At 40.5% G+C, this 21,183-nt stretch overlaps 1 protein-coding gene across 3 annotated transcripts in view; it reads left to right on the top strand.

The window, feature by feature from the left end:
* The window catches only part of STAC3 (SH3 and cysteine rich domain 3), a 203,611-nt gene that overhangs the window by 172,223 nt on the left and 10,205 nt on the right, over positions 1–21,183 (top strand). For all 3 annotated transcript variants that reach the window (XM_053708180.1, XM_053708177.1, XM_053708178.1), the window contains one exon: positions 11,514–11,651. In XM_053708180.1, the coding sequence (XP_053564155.1) occupies positions 11,514–11,651 (138 nt within the window). The remainder of the gene's footprint in view (positions 1–11,513; positions 11,652–21,183) is intronic.

Below are 21,183 nucleotides of genomic sequence, written 5' to 3'. Positions count from 1 at the left end.
CTGTGTTTCTTGCTGGAGAGTGTGATGTCTGTCTGTAAAGCTTGCTGGGATTTTACAAGTTTGTCTGTGTTTCTTGCTGGAGAGTGTGATGTCTGTCTGTAGAGCTTGCTGGGATTTTACAAGTTTGTCTGTGTTTCTTGCTGGAGAGTGTGATGTCTGTCTGTAAAGCTTGCTGGGATTTTACAAGTTTGTCTGTGTTTCTTGCTGGAGAGTGTGATATCTGTCTGTAGAGCTTGCTGGGATTTTACAAGTCTGTCTGTGTTTCTTGCTGGAGAGTGTGATGTCTGTCTGTAAAGCTTGTTGGGATTTTACAAGTTTGTCTGTGTTTCTTGCTAGAGAGTGTGATGTCTGTCTGTAGAGCTTGCTGGGATTTTACAAGTCTGTCTGTGTTTCTTGCTGGAGAGTGTGATGTCTGTCTGTAGAGCTTGCTGGGATTTTACAAGTTTGTCTGTGTTTCTTGCGGGAGAGTGTGATGTCTGTCTGTAGAGCTTGCTGGGATTTTACAAGTTTGTCTGTGTTTCTGGCTAGAGAGTGAAATGTCTGTAGAGCTTGCTGGGATTTTACAAGTTTGACTGTGTTTCTTGCTGGAGAATGTGAGGTCTGTCTGTAAAGCTTGCTGGGATTTTACAAGTTTGTCTGTGTTTCTTGCGGGAGAGTGTGATGTCTGTCTGTAGAGCTTGCTGGGATTTTACAAGTCTGTCTGTGTTTCTTGCTGGAGAGTGTGATGTCTGTCTGTAGAGCTTGCTGGGATTTTACAAGTCTGTCTGTGTTTCTGGCTAGAGAGTGAAATGTCTGTAGAGCTTGCTGGGATTTTACAAGTCTGTCTGTGTTTCTTGCTGGAGAGTGTGATGTCTGTCTGTAGAGCTTGCTGGGATTTTACAAGTTTGTCTGTTTCTTGCTGGAGAATGTGATGTCTTTCTGTAAAGCTTGCTGGGATTTTACAAGTTTGTCTGTGTTTCTTGCTGGAGAGTGTGATGTCTGTCTGTAGAGCTTGCTGGGATTTTACAAGTTTGTCTGTGTTTCTGGCTAGAGAGTGAAATGTCTGTAGAGCTTGCTGGGATTTTACAAGTCTGTCTGTGTTTCTTGCTGGAGAATGTGATGTCTGTCTGTAGAGCTTGCTGGGATTTTACAAGTTTGTCTGTTTCTTGCTGGAGAATGTGATGTCTGTCTGTAAAGCTTGCTGGGATTTTACAAGTTTGTCTGTGTTTCTTGCTGGAGAGTGTGATGTCTGTCTGTAGAGCTTGCTGGGATTTTACAAGTCTGTCTGTGTTTCTTGCTGGAGAATGTGATGTCTGTCTGTAGAGCTTGCTGGGATTTTACAAGTTTGTCTGTTTCTTGCTGGAGAATGTGATGTCTGTCTGTAAAGCTTGCTGGGATTTTACAAGTTTGTCTGTGTTTCTTGCTGGAGAGTGTGATGTCTGTCTGTAGAGCTTGCTGGGATTTTACAAGTTTGTCTGTGTTTCTGGCTAGAGAGTGAAATGTCTGTAGAGCTTGCTGGGATTTTACAAGTCTGTCTGTGTTTCTTGCTGGAGAGTGTGATGTCTGTCTGTAGAGCTTGCTGGGATTTTACAAGTTTGTCTGTGTTTCTTGCTGGAGAATGTGATGTCTGTCTGTAAAGCTTGCTGGGATTTTACAAGTTTGTCTGTGTTTCTTGCTGGAGAGTGTGATGTCTGTCTGTAAAGCTTGCTGGGATTTTACAAGTCTGTCTGTGTTTCTTGCTAGAGAGTGTGATGTCTGTCTGTAGAGCTTGCTGGGATTTTACAAGTCTGTCTGTGTTTCTTGCTGGAGAGTGTGATGTCTGTCTGTAGAGCTTGCTGGGATTTTACAAGTTTGTCTGTGTTTCTTGCTGGAGAGTGTGATGTCTGTCTGTAGAGCTTGCTGGGATTTTACAAGTTTGTCTGTGTTTCTGGCTAGAGAGTGAAATGTCTGTAGAGCTTGCTGGGATTTTACAAGTTTGACTGTGTTTCTTGCTGGAGAATGTGAGGTCTGTCTGTAAAGCTTGCTGGGATTTTACAAGTTTGTCTGTGTTTCTTGCGGGAGAGTGTGATGTCTGTCTGTAGAGCTTGCTGGGATTTTACAAGTCTGTCTGTGTTTCTTGCTGGAGAGTGTGATGTCTGTCTGTAGAGCTTGCTGGGATTTTACAAGTTTGTCTGTGTTTCTTGCGGGAGAGTGTGATGTCTGTCTGTAAAGCTTGCTGGGATTTTACAAGTTTGTCTGTGTTTCTTGCTGGAGAGTGTGATGTCTGTCTGTAAAGCTTGCTGGGATTTTACAAGTCTGTCTGTGTTTCTTGCTAGAGAGTGTGATGTCTGTCTGTAGAGCTTGCTGGGATTTTACAAGTCTGTCTGTGTTTCTTGCTGGAGAGTGTGATGTCTGTCTGTAGAGCTTGCTGGGATTTTACAAGTTTGTCTGTGTTTCTTGCGGGAGAGTGTGATGTCTGTCTGTAGAGCTTGCTGGGATTTTACAAGTTTGTCTGTGTTTCTGGCTAGAGAGTGAAATGTCTGTAGAGCTTGCTGGGATTTTACAAGTTTGTCTGTGTTTCTTGCTGGAGAGTGTGATGTCTGTCTGTAGAGCTTGCTGGGATTTTACAAGTTTGTCTGTTTCTTGCTGGAGAATGTGATGTCTGTCTGTAAAGCTTGCTGGGATTTTACAAGTTTGTCTGTGTTTCTTGCTGGAGAGTGTGATGTCTGTCTGTAAAGCTTGCTGGGATTTTACAAGTCTGTCTGTGTTTCTTGCTGGAGAGTGTGATGTCTGTCTGTAGAGCTTGCTGGGATTTTACAAGTTTGTCTGTGTTTCTTGCGGGAGAGTGTGATGTCTGTCTGTAGAGCTTGCTGGGATTTTACAAGTTTGTCTGTGTTTCTTGCTGTAGAGTGTGATGTCTGTCTGTAGAGCTTGCTGGGATTTTACAAGTTTGTCTGTTTCTTGCTGGAGAATGTGATGTCTGTCTGTAAAGCTTGCTGGGATTTTACAAGTTTGTCTGTGTTTCTTGCTGGAGAGTGTGATGTCTGTCTGTAGAGCTTGCTGGGATTTTACAAGTTTGTCTGTGTTTCTGGCTAGAGAGTGAAATGTCTGTAGAGCTTGCTGGGATTTTACAAGTTTGTCTGTGTTTCTTGCTGGAGAGTGTGATGTCTGTCTGTAGAGCTTGCTGGGATTTTACAAGTTTGTCTGTGTTTCTTGCTGGAGAGTGTGATGTCTGTCTGTAGAGCTTGCTGGGATTTTACAAGTCTGTCTGTGTTTCTTGCTGGAGAGTGTGATGTCTGTCTGTAAAGCTTGCTGGGATTTTACAAGTTTGTCTGTGTTTCTGGCTAGAGAGTGAAATGTCTGTAGAGCTTGCTGGGATTTTACAAGTCTGTCTGTGTTTCTTGCTAGAGAGTGTGATGTCTGTCTGTAGAGCTTGTTGGGATTTTACAAGTTTGTCTGTGTTTCTTGCTGGAGAGTGTGATGTCTGTCTGTAGAGCTTGCTGCGATTTTACAAGTTTGTCTGTTATTTGCTAGAGAGTGTGATGTCTTTCTGTAGAGCTTGTTGGGATTTTACAAGTTTGTCTGTGTTTCTTGCTGGAGAGTGTGATGTCTGTCTGTAAAGCTTGCTGGGATTTTACAAGTTTGTCTGTTATTTGCTAGAGAGTGTGATGTCTGTCTGTAGAGCTTGCTGGGATTTTACAAGTTTGACTGTGTTTCTTGCTGGAGAGTGTGATGTCTGTCTGTAGAGCTTGTTGGGATTTTACAAGTTTGACTGTGTTTCTTGCTGGAGAGTGTGATGTCTGTCTGTAGAGCTTGTTGGGATTTTACAAGTTTGTCTGTGTTTCTTGCTGGAGAGTGTGATGTCTGTCTGTAGAGCTTGCTGCGATTTTACAAGTTTGTCTGTGTTTCTTGCTGGAGAGTGTGATGTCTGTCTGTAGAGCTTGTTGGGATTTTACAAGTTTGACTGTGTTTCTTGCTGGAGAGTGTGATGTCTGTCTGTAGAGCTTGTTGGGATTTTACAAGTTTGTCTGTGTTTCTTGCTGGAGAGTGTGATGTCTGTCTGTAGAGCTTGCTGCGATTTTACAAGTTTGTCTGTTATTTGCTAGAGAGTGTGATGTCTTTCTGTAGAGCTTGTTGGGATTTTACAAGTTTGTCTGTGTTTCTTGCTGGAGAGTGTGATGTCTGTCTGTAAAGCTTGCTGGGATTTTACAAGTTTGTCTGTTATTTGCTAGAGAGTGTGATGTCTTTCTGTAGAGCTTGCTGGGATTTTACAAGTTTGACTGTGTTTCTTGCTGGAGAGTGTGATGTCTGTCTGTAGAGCTTGTTGGGATTTTACAAGTTTGACTGTGTTTCTTGCTGGAGAGTGTGATGTCTGTCTGTAGAGCTTGTTGGGATTTTACAAGTTTGTCTGTGTTTCTTGCGGGAGAGTGTGATGTCTTTCTGTAGAGCTTGCTGCGATTTTACAAGTTTGTCTGTTATTTGCTAGAGAGTGTGATGTCTGTCTGTAGAGCTTGCTGGGATTTTACAAGTTTGTCTGTGTTTCTTGCTGGAGAATGTGATGTCTTTCTGTAGAGCTTGCTGGGATTTTACAAGTTTGTCTGTGTTTCTTGCTGGAGAATGTGATGTCTTTCTGTAGAGCGTGCTGGGATTTTACAAGTTTGACTGTGTTTCTTGCTGGAGAGTGTGATGTCTGTCTGTAGAGCTTGCTGGGATTTTACAAGTTTGTCTGTGTTTCTTGCTGGAGAGTGTGATGTCTGTCTGTAAAGCTTGCTGGGATTTTACAAGTTTGTCTGTGTTTCTGGCTAGAGAGTGAAATGTCTGTAGAGCTTGCTGGGATTTTACAAGTCTGTCTGTGTTTCTTGCTGGAGAGTGTGATGTCTGTCTGTAGAGCTTGCTGGGATTTTACAAGTCTGTCTGTGTTTCTTGCTGGAGAGTGTGATGTCTGTCTGTAGAGCTTGTTGGGATTTTACAAGTTTGTCTGTGTTTCTTGCGGGAGAGTGTGATGTCTGTCTGTAGAGCTTGCTGGGATTTTACAAGTTTGTCTGTGTTTCTGGCTAGAGAGTGAAATGTCTGTAGAGCTTGCTGGGATTTTACAAGTCTGTCTGTGTTTCTTGCTGGAGAGTGTGATGTCTGTCTGTAGAGCTTGCTGCGATTTTACAAGTTTGTCTGTGTTTCTTGCTGGAGAGTGTGATGTCTGTCTGTAGAGCTTGTTGGGATTTTACAAGTTTGACTGTGTTTCTTGCTGGAGAGTGTGATGTCTGTCTGTAGAGCTTGCTGCGATTTTACAAGTTTGTCTGTGTTTCTTGCTGGAGAGTGTGATGTCTGTCTGTAGAGCTTGCTGCGATTTTACAAGTTTGTCTGTTATTTGCTAGAGAGTGTGATGTCTGTCTGTAGAGCTTGCTGGGATTTTACAAGTTTTTCTGTGTTTCTTGCTGGAGAGTGTGATGTCTGTCTGTAAAGCTTGCTGGGATTTTACAAGTTTGTCTGTGTTTCTTGCTGGAGAGTGTGATGTGTGTCTGTAAAGCTTGTTGGGATTTTACAAGTTTGTCTGTGTTTCTTGCTGGAGAGTGTGATGTGTGTCTGTAAAGCTTGTTGGGATTTTACAAGTTTGTCTGTGTTTCTTGCTGGAGAGTGTGATGTATTTCTGTAGAGCTTGCTGGGATTTTACAAGTTTGTCTGTGTTTCTTGCTAGAGAGTGTGATGTCTGTCTGTAGAGCTTGCTGGGATTTTACAAGTCTGTCTGTGTTTCTTGCTGGAGAGTGTGATGTCTGTCTGTAGAGCTTGCTGGGATTTTACAAGTTTGTCTGTGTTTCTTGCGGGAGAGTGTGATGTCTGTCTGTAGAGCTTGCTGGGATTTTACAAGTTTGTCTGTGTTTCTGGCTAGAGAGTGAAATGTCTGTAGAGCTTGCTGGGATTTTACAAGTTTGACTGTGTTTCTTGCTGGAGAATGTGAGGTCTGTCTGTAAAGCTTGCTGGGATTTTACAAGTTTGTCTGTGTTTCTTGCGGGAGAGTGTGATGTCTGTCTGTAGAGCTTGCTGGGATTTTACAAGTCTGTCTGTGTTTCTTGCTGGAGAGTGTGATGTCTGTCTGTAGAGCTTGCTGGGATTTTACAAGTCTGTCTGTGTTTCTGGCTAGAGAGTGAAATGTCTGTAGAGCTTGCTGGGATTTTACAAGTCTGTCTGTGTTTCTTGCTGGAGAGTGTGATGTCTGTCTGTAGAGCTTGCTGGGATTTTACAAGTTTGTCTGTTTCTTGCTGGAGAATGTGATGTCTGTCTGTAAAGCTTGCTGGGATTTTACAAGTTTGTCTGTGTTTCTTGCTGGAGAGTGTGATGTCTGTCTGTAGAGCTTGCTGGGATTTTACAAGTTTGTCTGTGTTTCTGGCTAGAGAGTGAAATGTCTGTAGAGCTTGCTGGGATTTTACAAGTCTGTCTGTGTTTCTTGCTGGAGAATGTGATGTCTGTCTGTAGAGCTTGCTGGGATTTTACAAGTTTGTCTGTTTCTTGCTGGAGAATGTGATGTCTGTCTGTAAAGCTTGCTGGGATTTTACAAGTTTGTCTGTGTTTCTTGCTGGAGAGTGTGATGTCTGTCTGTAGAGCTTGCTGGGATTTTACAAGTTTGTCTGTGTTTCTGGCTAGAGAGTGAAATGTCTGTAGAGCTTGCTGGGATTTTACAAGTCTGTCTGTGTTTCTTGCTGGAGAGTGTGATGTCTGTCTGTAGAGCTTGCTGGGATTTTACAAGTTTGTCTGTTTCTTGCTGGAGAATGTGATGTCTGTCTGTAAAGCTTGCTGGGATTTTACAAGTTTGTCTGTGTTTCTTGCTGGAGAGTGTGATGTCTGTCTGTAGAGCTTGCTGGGATTTTACAAGTTTGTCTGTGTTTCTGGCTAGAGAGTGAAATGTCTGTAGAGCTTGCTGGGATTTTACAAGTCTGTCTGTGTTTCTTGCTGGAGAGTGTGATGTCTGTCTGTAGAGCTTGCTGGGATTTTACAAGTTTGTCTGTGTTTCTTGCTGGAGAATGTGATGTCTGTCTGTAAAGCTTGCTGGGATTTTACAAGTTTGTCTGTGTTTCTTGCTGGAGAGTGTGATGTCTGTCTGTAAAGCTTGCTGGGATTTTACAAGTCTGTCTGTGTTTCTTGCTAGAGAGTGTGATGTCTGTCTGTAGAGCTTGCTGGGATTTTACAAGTCTGTCTGTGTTTCTTGCTGGAGAGTGTGATGTCCGTCTGTAGAGCTTGCTGGGATTTTACAAGTTTGTCTGTGTTTCTTGCGGGAGAGTGTGATGTCTGTCTGTAGAGCTTGCTGGGATTTTACAAGTTTGTCTGTGTTTCTGGCTAGAGAGTGAAATGTCTGTAGAGCTTGCTGGGATTTTACAAGTTTGACTGTGTTTCTTGCTGGAGAATGTGAGGTCTGTCTGTAAAGCTTGCTGGGATTTTACAAGTTTGTCTGTGTTTCTTGCGGGAGAGTGTGATGTCTGTCTGTAGAGCTTGCTGGGATTTTACAAGTCTGTCTGTGTTTCTTGCTGGAGAGTGTGATGTCTGTCTGTAGAGCTTGCTGGGATTTTACAAGTTTGTCTGTGTTTCTTGCGGGAGAGTGTGATGTCTGTCTGTAAAGCTTGCTGGGATTTTACAAGTTTGTCTGTGTTTCCTGCTGGAGAGTGTGATGTCTGTCTGTAAAGCTTGCTGGGATTTTACAAGTCTGTCTGTGTTTCTTGCTAGAGAGTGTGATGTCTGTCTGTAGAGCTTGCTGGGATTTTACAAGTCTGTCTGTGTTTCTTGCTGGAGAGTGTGATGTCTGTCTGTAGAGCTTGCTGGGATTTTACAAGTCTGTCTGTGTTTCTTGCTGGAGAGTGTGATGTCTGTCTGTAGAGCTTGCTGGGATTTTACAAGTCTGTCTGTGTTTCTGGCTAGAGAGTGAAATGTCTGTAGAGCTTGCTGGGATTTTACAAGTTTGTCTGTGTTTCTTGCTGGAGAGTGTGATGTCTGTCTGTAGAGCTTGCTGGGATTTTACAAGTTTGTCTGTGTTTCTTGCTGGAGAGTGTGATGTCTGTCTGTAGAGCTTGCTGGGATTTTACAAGTCTGTCTGTGTTTCTTGCTGGAGAGTGTGATGTCTGTCTGTAAAGCTTGCTGGGATTTTACAAGTTTGTCTGTGTTTCTGGCTAGAGAGTGAAATGTCTGTAGAGCTTGCTGGGATTTTACAAGTCTGTCTGTGTTTCTTGCTGGAGAGTGTGATGTCTGTCTGTAGAGCTTGTTGGGATTTTACAAGTTTGTCTGTGTTTCTTGCGGGAGAGTGTGATGTCTGTCTGTAGAGCTTGCTGGGATTTTACAAGTTTGTCTGTGTTTCTTGCTGGAGAGTGTGATGTCTGTCTGTAGAGCTTGCTGCGATTTTACAAGTTTGTCTGTGTTTCTTGCTGGAGAGTGTGATGTCTGTCTGTAGAGCTTGTTGGGATTTTACAAGTTTGTCTGTGTTTCTTGCTGGAGAGTGTGATGTCTGTCTGTAGAGCTTGCTGCGATTTTACAAGTTTGTCTGTTATTTGCTAGAGAGTGTGATGTCTTTCTGTAGAGCTTGTTGGGATTTTACAAGTTTGTCTGTGTTTCTTGCTGGAGAGTGTGATGTCTGTCTGTAAAGCTTGCTGGGATTTTACAAGTTTGTCTGTTATTTGCTAGAGAGTGTGATGTCTGTCTGTAGAGCTTGCTGGGATTTTACAAGTTTGACTGTGTTTCTTGCTGGAGAGTGTGATGTCTGTCTGTAGAGCTTGTTGGGATTTTACAAGTTTGACTGTGTTTCTTGCTGGAGAGTGTGATGTCTGTCTGTAGAGCTTGTTGGGATTTTACAAGTTTGTCTGTGTTTCTTGCTGGAGAGTGTGATGTCTGTCTGTAGAGCTTGCTGGGATTTTACAAGTTTGTCTGTGTTTCTTGCTGGAGAGTGTGATGTCTGTCTGTAGAGCTTGTTGGGATTTTACAAGTTTGACTGTGTTTCTTGCTGGAGAGTGTGATGTCTGTCTGTAGAGCTTGTTGGGATTTTACAAATTTGTCTGTGTTTCTTGCTGGAGAGTGTGATGTCTGTCTGTAGAGCTTGCTGCGATTTTACAAGTTTGTCTGTTATTTGCTAGAGAGTGTGATGTCTTTCTGTAGAGCTTGTTGGGATTTTACAAGTTTGTCTGTGTTTCTTGCTGGAGAGTGTGATGTCTGTCTGTAAAGCTTGCTGGGATTTTACAAGTTTGTCTGTTATTTGCTAGAGAGTGTGATGTCTTTCTGTAGAGCTTGCTGGGATTTTACAAGTTTGACTGTGTTTCTTGCTGGAGAGTGTGATGTCTGTCTGTAGAGCTTGTTGGGATTTTACAAGTTTGACTGTGTTTCTTGCTGGAGAGTGTGATGTCTGTCTGTAGAGCTTGTTGGGATTTTACAAGTTTGTCTGTGTTTCTTGCGGGAGAGTGTGATGTCTTTCTGTAGAGCTTGCTGCGATTTTACAAGTTTGTCTGTTATTTGCTAGAGAGTGTGATGTCTGTCTGTAGAGCTTGCTGGGATTTTACAAGTTTGTCTGTGTTTCTTGCTGGAGAATGTGATGTCTTTCTGTAGAGCTTGCTGGGATTTTACAAGTTTGACTGTGTTTCTTGCTGGAGAGTGTGATGTCTGTCTGTAGAGCTTGCTGGGATTTTACAAGTCTGTCTGTGTTTCTTGCTGGAGAGTGTGATGTCTGTCTGTAGAGCTTGCTGGGATTTTACAAGTTTGTCTGTGTTTCTTGCTGGAGAGTGTGATGTCTGTCTGTAGAGCTTGCTGGGATTTTACAAGTCTGTCTGTGTTTCTTGCTGAAGAGTGTGATGTCTGTCTGTAAAGCTTGCTGGGATTTTACAAGTTTGTCTGTGTTTCTGGCTAGAGAGTGAAATGTCTGTAGAGCTTGCTGGGATTTTACAAGTCTGTCTGTGTTTCTTGCTGGAGAGTGTGATGTCTGTCTGTAGAGCTTGCTGGGATTTTACAAGTCTGTCTGTGTTTCTTGCTGGAGAGTGTGATGTCTGTCTGTAGAGCTTGCTGGGATTTTACAAGTCTGTCTGTGTTTCTTGCTGGAGAGTGTGATGTCTGTCTGTAGAGCTTGCTGGGATTTTACAAGTTTGTCTGTGTTTCTTGCTGGAGAGTGTGATGTCTGTCTGTAGAGCTTGCTGCGATTTTACAAGTTTGTCTGTTATTTGCTAGAGAGTGTGATGTCTGTCTGTAGAGCTTGCTGGGATTTTACAAGTTTTTCTGTGTTTCTTGCTGGAGAGTGTGATGTCTGTCTGTAAAGCTTGCTGGGATTTTACAAGTTTGTCTGTGTTTCTTGCTGGAGAGTGTGATGTCTGTCTGTAAAGCTTGCTGGGATTTTACAAGTTTGTCTGTTTCTTGCGGGAGAGTGTGATGTCTGTCTGTAGAGCTTGCTGGGATTTTACAAGTTTGTCTGTTATTTGCTAGAGAGTGTGATGTCTTTCTGTAGAGCTTGCTGGGATTTTACAAGTTTGACTGTGTTTCTTGCTGGAGAATGTGATGTCTTTCTGTAGAGCTTGCTGGGATTTTACAAGTTTGACTGTGTTTCTTGCTGGAGAGTGTGATGTCTGTCTGTAAAGCTTGCTGGGATTTTACAAGTTTGTCTGTGTTTCTTGCTGGAGAGTGTGATATCTGTCTGTAGAGCTTGCTGGGATTTTACAAGTCTGTCTGTGTTTCTTGCGGGAGAGTGTGATGTCTGTCTGTAAAGCTTGTTGGGATTTTACAAGTTTGTCTGTGTTTCTTGCTGGAGAGTGTGATGTATTTCTGTAGAGCTTGCTGGGATTTTACAAGTTTGTCTGTGTTTCTTGCTGGAGAGTGTGATGTCTGTCTGTACAGCTTGCTGGGATTTTACAAGTTTGTCAGTGTTTCTTGCTGGAGAGTGTGATGTATGTCTGTAGAGCTTGCTGGGATTTTACATGTTTGTCTGTGTTTCTTGCTGGAGAGTGTGATGTCTGTCTGTAAAGCTTGCTGGGATTTTACAAGTTTGTCTGTGTTTCTGGCTAGAGAGTGAAATGTCTGTAGAGCTTGCTGGGATTTTACAAGTTTGTCAGTGTTTCTTGCTGGAGAGTGTGATGTCTGTCTGTAGAGCTTGCTGGGATTTTACAAGTTTGTCAGTGTTTCTTGCTGGAGAGTGTGATGTATGTCTGTAGAGCTTGCTGGGATTTTACAAGTTTGTCTGTGTTTCTTGCTGGAGAGTGTGATGTCTGTCTGTAAAGCTTGCTGGGATTTTACAAGTTTGTCTGTGTTTCTGGCTAGAGAGTGAAATGTCTGTAGAGCTTGCTGGGATTTTACAAGTCTGTCTGTGTTTCTTGCGGGAGAGTGTGATGTCTGTCTGTAAAGCTTGCTGGGATTTTACAAGTCTGTCTGTGTTTCTTGCTGGAGAGTGTGATGTCTGTCTGTAGAGCTTGCTGGGATTTTACAAGTCTGTCTGTGTTTCTTGCTGGAGAGTGTGATGTCTGTCTGTAGGTTCTAAATATAAGTATTAGTGACACATTAAATAGAGGAGAAGGAACTTTTATCATTGAGTAAATCGTTGACTGTTTTGACAGGGCAAGGTGGGTGACAAAACTGGCTACTTACCAGCTAATTTCCTCATACGTGTACGAGCAGGAGAAAGAGTGTACAAGGTGACTCGTTCTTTCGTTGGAAATAGAGAGATTGGGCAGATTACACTGAAGAAAGACCAGGTAAGATGGAGCCTTTTTTGTTTTCTACTGTTATTGTTAAAAATAAACATAAATGTTAATAAAACAAAAACCTAAACTACATTAAAAGATAACAGTATGGTTGAAATAGTTTAAAACCTATTTTTTCAGAATGAAAGATATTACAAATACAGATGGGGACTTACCTTATTAGTATTTAACAACCTTAAATTACAAGTGGTGCGCTATTTAGTGCTCCTGATTGAGGAGAACCGATCTTTTAGGGAGTGTGGGTTAGCACACGTATTACAAGTTGAAAGTGAAGTTTTGTGCACAAACAAAAACCTGACACGCACTAACTTCAGGACCGTGCTAACACATTCTGCCCATAGACTTCAATGGAAAGCATAGAAAAAAAGCCAAAACCTAACACTTATCGCTTGCAAGCTAACCTGACTGGAGTTATACATTTTTCACATTCCAATTTTGTTTACATAAAGGAATATGTTATTTTTATTGTAAATACATGTTTATATATATATATATTCCTATATATCTATTCCTATAGATATATGTTACATTAACATTATCACACATACTGTATATTTAGTAATATATATTTAAAAATAAAATAAAATAAAAAGAATTCTATATGAAGAACATAGGAATGTAAAATATGCGTTTCAGGTATCGCAATGTAGGTCTAACGAGACGTTGGGTAAGCGAACATGAAAACTTAGTTATCTTTAGGTGTGTTATTGAAATATGAGATATAAAATATTAAGAAATAAAATGTATTATTAAAAATTAGATAATAACGCGTTTTAAGATAAATAATTTTTCATTTGCGCTAATCTGACACCTCGTTAGTCCTACATTGCGAAACCTGAAGTGTTACGCATATTTTACATTCATATGTTCTTCACATAGAAAAAAAAATCTATTTTTATTATTATTATTATATATATATATATATATATATATATATATATATATATATATATATATATATATATATATATATATATATATATATATATATACACACACACACACACACACAGAGAAGCACACTCACAGGAACGAACAACTGTCTCAATACAATTGTTAGCCTGTTCTATGGCGATTTATCACCTGGGTGCAGCTTCTTTTAGCCCAGTGATGCTTTTCACAGAGTAGAACTTTCCTGTAGTATATCAGTCTGATCCCGCCTATTACGGTCAGTCCAGCGCAGAAATACCAGGCAATTCCTCTCTGAACAAGGAACACAGCAACCCCAGACGATTGTTTCAGCCTTCATTGGCCTCGTCAGTGAGGTGTAGCCATATTCTTCTAAGCACACTGAGCAAGGAGTCCACGTCTGGTTTCCCCCTTTTCCCATAGGGAGGCTAAATACACACAGAGAGAAGCACACTCACAGGAACGAACAACTGGCTCAATACTATTGTTAGCCTGTTCTATGGCGATTTACCACCTAGGTGCAGCTTCTTTTAGCCCAGTAATACTTTTCACAGAGAAGAAATTTCCTGTAGTATATCAGTCTGATCCTGCTTATTACGGTCAGTCCAGTGCAGAAATACCAGGCAATTCCTCTCTGAACAAGGAACACAGCAACCCCAGACGATCATTTCAGCCTTCATTGGGCCTCGTCAGTAAGGTGTAGCCATTTTCCTCTAAGCACACTGAGCAAAGAGTCCACATCTGGTTTCCCCTTTTTCCCATAGGGAGACTAAATACATGCAGAGAGAAGCACACTCACAGGAACGAACAACTGGCTCAATACTATTGTTAGCCTGTTCTATGGCGATTTACCACCTAGGTGCAGCTTCTTTTAGCCCAGTAATACTTTTCACAGAGAAGAAATTTCCTGTAGTATATCAGTCTGATCCTGCTTATTACGGTCAGTCCAGCGCAGAAATACCAGGCAATTCCTCTCTGAACAAGGAACACAGCAACCCCAGACGATCATTTCAGCCTTCATTGGGCCTCGTCAGTAAGGTGTAGCCATTTTCCTCTAAGCACACTGAGCAAAGAGTCCACATCTGGTTTCCCCTTTTTCCCATAGGGAGACTAAATACACGCAGAGAGAAGCACACTCACAGGAACGAACAACTGGCTCAATACTATTGTTAGCCTGTTCTATGGCGATTTACCACCTAGGTGCAGCTTCTTTTAGCCCAGTAATGCTGCACCCAGGTGGTAAATCGCCATAGAACAGGCTAACAATATTATTGAGCCAGTTGTTCGTTCCTGTGAGTGTGCTTCGCTCTGTGTGTATTCATTCTCCCTATGGGAAAAAGGGGAAACCAGACGTGGACTCCTTGCTCAGTGTGCTTAGAGAAATATGGCTATACCTCAATGACGAGGCCCAATGAAGGACGAAATGATCATCTGGGGTTGCTGTGTTCCTTGTACAGAGAGGAATTGCCTGGTATTTCGGCGCTGGACTGACCGTAATAGGCGGGATCAGACTGACATAGTACAGGAAAGTTCTTCTCTGTGAAAAGCATCACTGGGCTAAAAGAAGCTGCACCCAGGTGGTAAATCGCCATAGAACAGGCTAACAATAATATTGAGCCAGTTGTTCGTTTCTGTGAGTGTGCTTCTCTCTGTGTGTATTTAGTCTCCCTATGGGAAAAATGGGAAACCAGGCGTGGACTCCTTGCTCATTGTGCTTAGAGGAATATGGCTACACCTCACTGACGAGGCCCAATAAAGGCCGAAACGATCGTCTGGGGTTGCTGTGTTCCTTGTTCAGAGAGGAATTGCCTGGTATTTCGGTGCTGGACTGACTGTAATAGGCGGGATCAGACTGATATACTACAGGAAAGTTCTACTTTGTGAAAAGCATTACTGGGCTAAAAAGTTGCACCCAGGTGGTAAATCGCCATAGAACAGGCTAACAATGTTATTGAGCCAGTTGTTCGTTCCTGTGAGTGCACTTCTCTTTGTATGTATTTAGTCTCCCTATGGGAAAAAGGGGCAACCAGACGTGGACTCCTTGCTCAGTGTACTTAGAGGAATATAGCTACACCTCACTGACGAGGCCCAATGAAGGCCGAAACGATTGTCTGGGGTTGCTGTGTTCCTTGTTCAGAAAGGAATTGCCTTGTATTTCGGCGCTGGACTGACCTAATAGGCGAGATCAGACTGATATACTACAGGAAAGTTCTTCTCTGTGAAAAGCATTACTGGGCTAAACGAAGCTGCACCCAGGTGGTAAATCGCCATAGAACAGGCTAACAATAATATTGAGCCAGTTGTTTGTTCCTGTGAGTGTGCATTTTTTACAGTAAAAATACAATTTTCCTGTTTGTGAAGAACATTGGAATGTTAAATATTTACAGTAAATACACTGTAAAATATAAATATTATAATGGAATTATTATATAGACACAAATATTTATTATATATTATAACCTTTTGTAGTCAAATACATGGCCATAAACCATATACCTTTTAACCCTTATAAATATTTTTATGAATATTTATATGAATATCAGATAGTTTTTTATGAGTGTAGCAGTATATTTTAATGTATTTATATAGTGTTTGGTGCAACTGTTATTTTATCGCTAACCCTTTATGAGAGGTCTTTAGTCACGCTAACCCGACGTGCATTAAAGGGACACTGAACCCAAATGTTATCTTTCGCGATTCAGATAGAGCATGCAATTTTAAGCAACTTTCTAATTTACTCCTATCATCAAATTTTCTAGATGTAAGATGCAGATGTAAGCCTCCAATAAGGAAGCGCTATCCATGGTGCTGAACCCAAAATGGGCTGGCTGCTAAGATTTACATTCCTGCTTTTCAAATAAAGATAGCAAGAGAACGAAGAAACATTGATAATAGGAGTAAATTAGAAAGCTGCTTAAAATTGCATGCTCTATCTGAATCACGAAGGAAAACATTTGGGTTCAGTGTCCCTTTAAATTTAAATGTGCTCAAGTGAATGCGTTTACTTTCAACTTGCAATACGTGGGCAAATTAATGCGCCTGCAATATTCTTATATTGCGCACACTAACGTTTGCATGCCACTTGTAATCTAGCCTTCTGTTTCCTCATTTTGTTAGAAATCAACTTTCTTGTCACTTTCAAAACCTTATTTTCAATGGAAAATTTGTAAGTTAGTAATAGACTACTTAGCCTAGACTAAATCCAAATTTGTTATTAACCAAGGAAAAGTTAAAAAAAATAAAAAAAAGAGGCCTACTTTCTATGCACTTCAAATAAAAGAAGATAAAGGAAAACAGAAAAAAAATGTTGATTTATTTTAACCCCTTAGTGACCAGACCACTTTTCAATTTTCTGACCGTTTGGGACCAGTGCTATTTTTACATTTCTGCAGTGTTTGTGTTTAGCTGTAATTTTCCTCTTACTCATTTACTGTACCCACAGATATTATATACCGTTTTTCTTGCAATTAAAAGGACTTTCTAAAGATACCATTATTTTCATCATATCTTATAACTTACTATAAATTTTTTTTATAAAATATGATGAAAAAATGGAAAAAACACACTTTTTCTAACTTTGACCCCCAAAATCTGTTGGACATCTACAACCACCAAAATGTTATAGGGCAATAAGTACAAGTAGCACTGCTATTTCCAATTTTTCCTCCAAAAAAATAGCACTAGTTACATTGGAACATTGATATCTGTCAGGAATCCCTGAATATCGCTTGACATGTATATATTTTTTTTTTAGTAGGCAACCCAAAGTATTGATCTAGGCCCATTTTGTGATATTTAATGCCACCATTTCACCGTCAAATGTGTTCAAATAAAAAAAATTGTTCACTTTTTCACAATTTTTCACAAACTTTAGATTTCTCACTGAAATTATTTACAAACAGCTTGTGCAATTATGGCATAAATGGTTGTAAATGCTTCTCTGGGATCCCCTTTATTCAGAAATAGCAGACATATATGGCTTTGGCATTGCTTTTTGGTAATTAGAAGGCCATTAAATGCCGCTGCGCAGCACACGTGTATTATTGCCAGCAGTGAAGGGTTAATTAGGGAGCTTGTAGGGTTAATTTTAGCTTTAGTGTAGTGTAGTAGACAACCCAAAGTATTGATCTAGGCCCATTTTGGTACATTTAATGCCACCGTTTCACCTCCAAATGCGATAAAAAAAAAAAAATTGTTCACTTTTTCACAAACTTTAGGTTTCTCACTGAAATTATTTACAAACAGCTTGTGCAATTATGGCACAAATGGTTGTAAATGCTTCTCTGGGATCCCCTTTGTTTAGAAATAGCAGACATATATGGCTTTGGCATTGCTTTTTGGTAATTAGAAGGCCGCTAAATGCCGCTGTGCACCACACTTGCCCAGCAGTGAAGGGGTTAATTAGGTAGCTTGTAGGGTTAATTTTATCTTTAGTGTAGAGATCAGCCGCCCACCTGACACATCCCACACCCTGATCCCTCCCAAACAGCTCTCTTCCCTCCCCCGCCCCACAATTGTCCCCTGGCAGAAAGTAAAATAAAAGACATTTTTTTTTAAAATATATATTCAGCTGTGATGTATCCTTCCTTAGCCCCCAACCTCCCTTACCCCCACCAACAGCTCTCTAACCCTCCCCCCGCTACCTATTTGCCGCCATCTTGGGTAGTGGCAGCTGTCTTCCAGTACCCACTTTGCCTAAAAAAAGAATGTGTTTTATTTTTTTATATTAGATGATCAATTTTTCTGTAGTGTAGTTGCCCCCCTCAATACCCTTCCCCCTCCCAGATCCTATGATCACATTTATTCCCCCCCCCCTCCTTCCCATACATTTTCACATTGATGGCAGTGGATGCTGTGCGCGTGCGCGCCCCCCGCACGCTCCTGACACCCGGCGTGCAGATTTAACATACAGGGACCGGATGCTGAGTAGGGATGGGCCGCCCACCCTCATCCCTGCTATAGCTCTCACCCACCAACGATCGGCACCATTGCTGCCGGTGCAGAGCGGGCCACAGTGTGGCTCTCTCTGCATCACTGTGTAAATAAACGGTATTGCAGGATGCCTCAATATCGAGGCATCACTGCAATACCATGAAAGCAGCTGGAAGTGATCAGGATCGCTTTCACTGCTTCAAACCCCTAAGGACATACAGGTTACGTCCTTGGTCGTTTACTGACATTTTTTGTAGGACGTACCCTGTACGTCCTTGGTCGTTAATGGGTTAAGTACTATATGCAATGAAAAAAATATAGCTGCATTAAAATTCAAATGTTAATACTCATAGGCTTACAATAAATTTTGTATAAGTGTTTGAGAATCTGGTAAATGTACAGTGCACCATTTCAAGTAAAGCACTAATGATAATCTGGTATGCATCTAATTAGACTGTGTGGGGCCTATTTATGAAAGGCCTGTCGGACATGATCCGACATTGCGGATCATGTCCGACAGACCTCGCTGAATGTGGAGAGCAATACGCTCTCCGCATTCAGCATTGCACCAGCAGTTCTTGTGAACTGCTGGTGCAACGCCGCCCCCTGCAGATTCGCCGCTAGCAGGGGGATGTCAATCAACCCGATCGCATTCGATCGGGTTGAATTGCGGCAATGTCTGTCCGCCTGAGGGCTCGCCAGAAACACGAGGCTTCAAGCTCCATATGGATCTTGATAGATATGCCACTATATATTTACAATCCTGCAAGCCCTCAACACATTATAAAAACACAGATGCTAAATAAACAGAAATAAATAGAAATAGTTTGATGCTGCTATTTAAGATGAAAGATATTTTTCTATGTTCTTCAATATGTTGTAAATCTCAATGAATAATTAAACACCTTATCTAAACTCTCTCAATAACTTTGGAAATTAACAAAATCTTTTTAAATTAGGTGTGATAATTTAGTAATGCACAAAATGTATAGAAATAATTTAGCAAAGTTAAGAAACATAATTGGATGCCAGAAAGCCTCTTCAAATTTGCAGGGCTTCAACATATTTATTAAGTTTCAACCTTTGGGGTATAGTATACTACAGTCATAATAATGGTCTTAGTCTAACATAGGCAAAGAGAGGGCAACATTATACCCATATGTTTTCATTTAAATCTTAATGCAAACAAAGCCTTCTTCAAACGTAGCACAGCGAGTAATATATATATACATTTACAAATGTTTAGTCAATCTCATGTTTCTTTCTTTTGTTTATATTGGTATGACACAAAAAAAGTAGAGAAAAAAAGCCAAATCTGACACATAATCATTCCACGCAAAACTCAAAAAATGGACTGGACAAAATGATTGGCACCTTCTCAAAATTGTAAGAAATAATTGCATTCCAAGTTTGTGATGCTCCTGTAATTTGTAACTAAACTCACCTGTATCAATTAACAGGTGCTGACAATATAGAAATCACACCGGAAACCAGTTAAAATTGTGAAAAATTGACTCAATCTTTCTGTTGTGTGTCTCTGTGTGCCACACTGAGCTTGCAGAAAAGAAAGAACAACAAAGAATTGTCTGAGGATTTGAGAACAAAAATTATGGAAAAGCATGGACAATCTCAAGGTTACAAGTCCATCTCCAGAGATATTAATGTTCCTGTGTCCACTGTGCGCAACATTGTCAGGAAGTTTACAGCCCATGGCACTGTAGCTAATCTCCCTGGATATGAACAAAAGAGAAAAAATGATAAAAGATTGCAACTAAGGATTGTTTGAATGGTGGATAAAGAACCTCAATCAACTTCCAGACAAATTCAAGCTGACCTTCAGGCACAGGGTACAAATGTGTCATCTCGCACTATACGTCACCATCTGAATGAAAACGGATGCTATGGTAGGAGACCTAGGAAAACTCCACTGCTGACACAGAAACATAAAAAAAACAGATTGGAGTTTGCCAAAACTTGCCTGAGGAAGCCAAAATCCTTTTGGGAGAATGTGCTGTGGACAGACTAAACAAAATTACAGTTTTTTGGTAAAGCCATCATTCTACTGTTTTCAGAAAAAATAAATCAGGCTTTTAAAGAAAAGAATTACAGTCCCTACAGTCAAACATGGTGGAGGTTCACTGATGTTTTGGGGTTGCTTGGCTGCTTCAGGCACTGGATGTCTTGACTTTGTGCATGGCATTATGAAATCTGAAGACTACTTAAGATTTATGTGGTGCAATGTAAGGCCCAGTGTTGGGTCTCTGTCATAGTTCATAGGTCTTACAGCAGGACAATGACCCAAAGCACACGTCAAAAAACACCCAGAAATGTTTTAAGACAAAGCACTGGAGAGTACTGAACTAGTCCGCAATGAGTCCAGATCTCAATCCCATAGAGCACCTGTGGAGAGATCTCAAAACAGCAGTTGGGAAAAGGAATCCTTCCAATCTGAGAAACCAGTTGGCGAAAGAAGAGTGGTCCAAAATTCCAGTAGAGAGGTGTAAGAAACTCATTGATGGTTACAGGAAGCAATTCATTTCAGTTATTTTTTTGAAGGGGTGTGCTACCAAATATTAAATTAAGGGTGCCAATAAATTTATCCAGTCCATTTTTGGAGTTTTGTGTGAAATGTGTCAGTGACTTTTTTTCTCCACTTTTTTTTCTCTCCACTTTTTTTTGTCATACCGATCCAAACAAAAGAAATAAACACGAAAATGCCTAAACATTTGTAATTGCAACAATTTTCTCGGCAAAATGTTGCATTAGCTGACAGAAATGCAGGGGTGCCAATATTTTTGGCCATGACTGTGTATATATATATATATATATATATATATATATATATATATATATATACATATATATATACATATATATATATATATACATATACATATACATATACATATACAGGTGGCCCTCAGTTTACAACGGTTCAATTTACACCGTTTCAGAATAACAACCTTTTTTCAGTCATTTGACTGCTATTGAAAAGCATTGAGAAGCAATTCATTGATTAAAATAGCCAGTAGGTGGAGCTGTCCGCTTGTGTTGCAGCAAAGATATGCAAGCCAAACAAGCTGAAATTAATCAGTTGAACCAGACCTGAGCTATCGAGCAGCTTGCAAAGGAACAAGATCTTCCTGTCTATAAATCAGTCCAGATTGGAATGCACAGAAAGAACTGTTTGCAGAAAAATGCAAGTAAAGTCTGTGTTGTGTGATTATTTTATTAGGTTTATAATGCTGTTTAGCAAATGTTTTTGTTCATTTAACTTAGTTTAATTATATATTCTGTGTTGTGTGATTATTTTATTAGGTTTATAATGCTATTTAGCATTTAAAGTCTTCATTTCAAAGCTTTAAAAATAATGTATTAGGTGTTACTTATGCCAATTTTGAGAGGGGCCTGGAACCTAACTCCCTCACTTCCCATTGACTTACATTATAAACTGGGTTTCAATTTACAATGGTTTAGATTTACAACCATTCCTTCTGGAACCTAACCCCGGCTTAAACTGAGGGCTACCTGTATATGTATATATGTATATACTGTATGTATATATATGGAAATAGGTATGTTTTTGAGTAAAAAAATTTTTTTTTGTTTTATTCTATAGACTACTGAGATTTCTCCCACATAAAAATGTTAGGCTAGATTACAAGTAGAGCGTTAATTTATT

The sequence above is a fragment of the Bombina bombina genome, chromosome 3 (genome assembly GCF_027579735.1).
Source record: "Bombina bombina isolate aBomBom1 chromosome 3, aBomBom1.pri, whole genome shotgun sequence".
In the NCBI taxonomy this organism is placed as follows: Eukaryota; Metazoa; Chordata; class Amphibia; order Anura; family Bombinatoridae; genus Bombina; species Bombina bombina.
The sequence above is the reverse complement of the archived record's forward strand: the minus strand, read 5'-3'. Positions and strand labels throughout refer to the sequence as shown.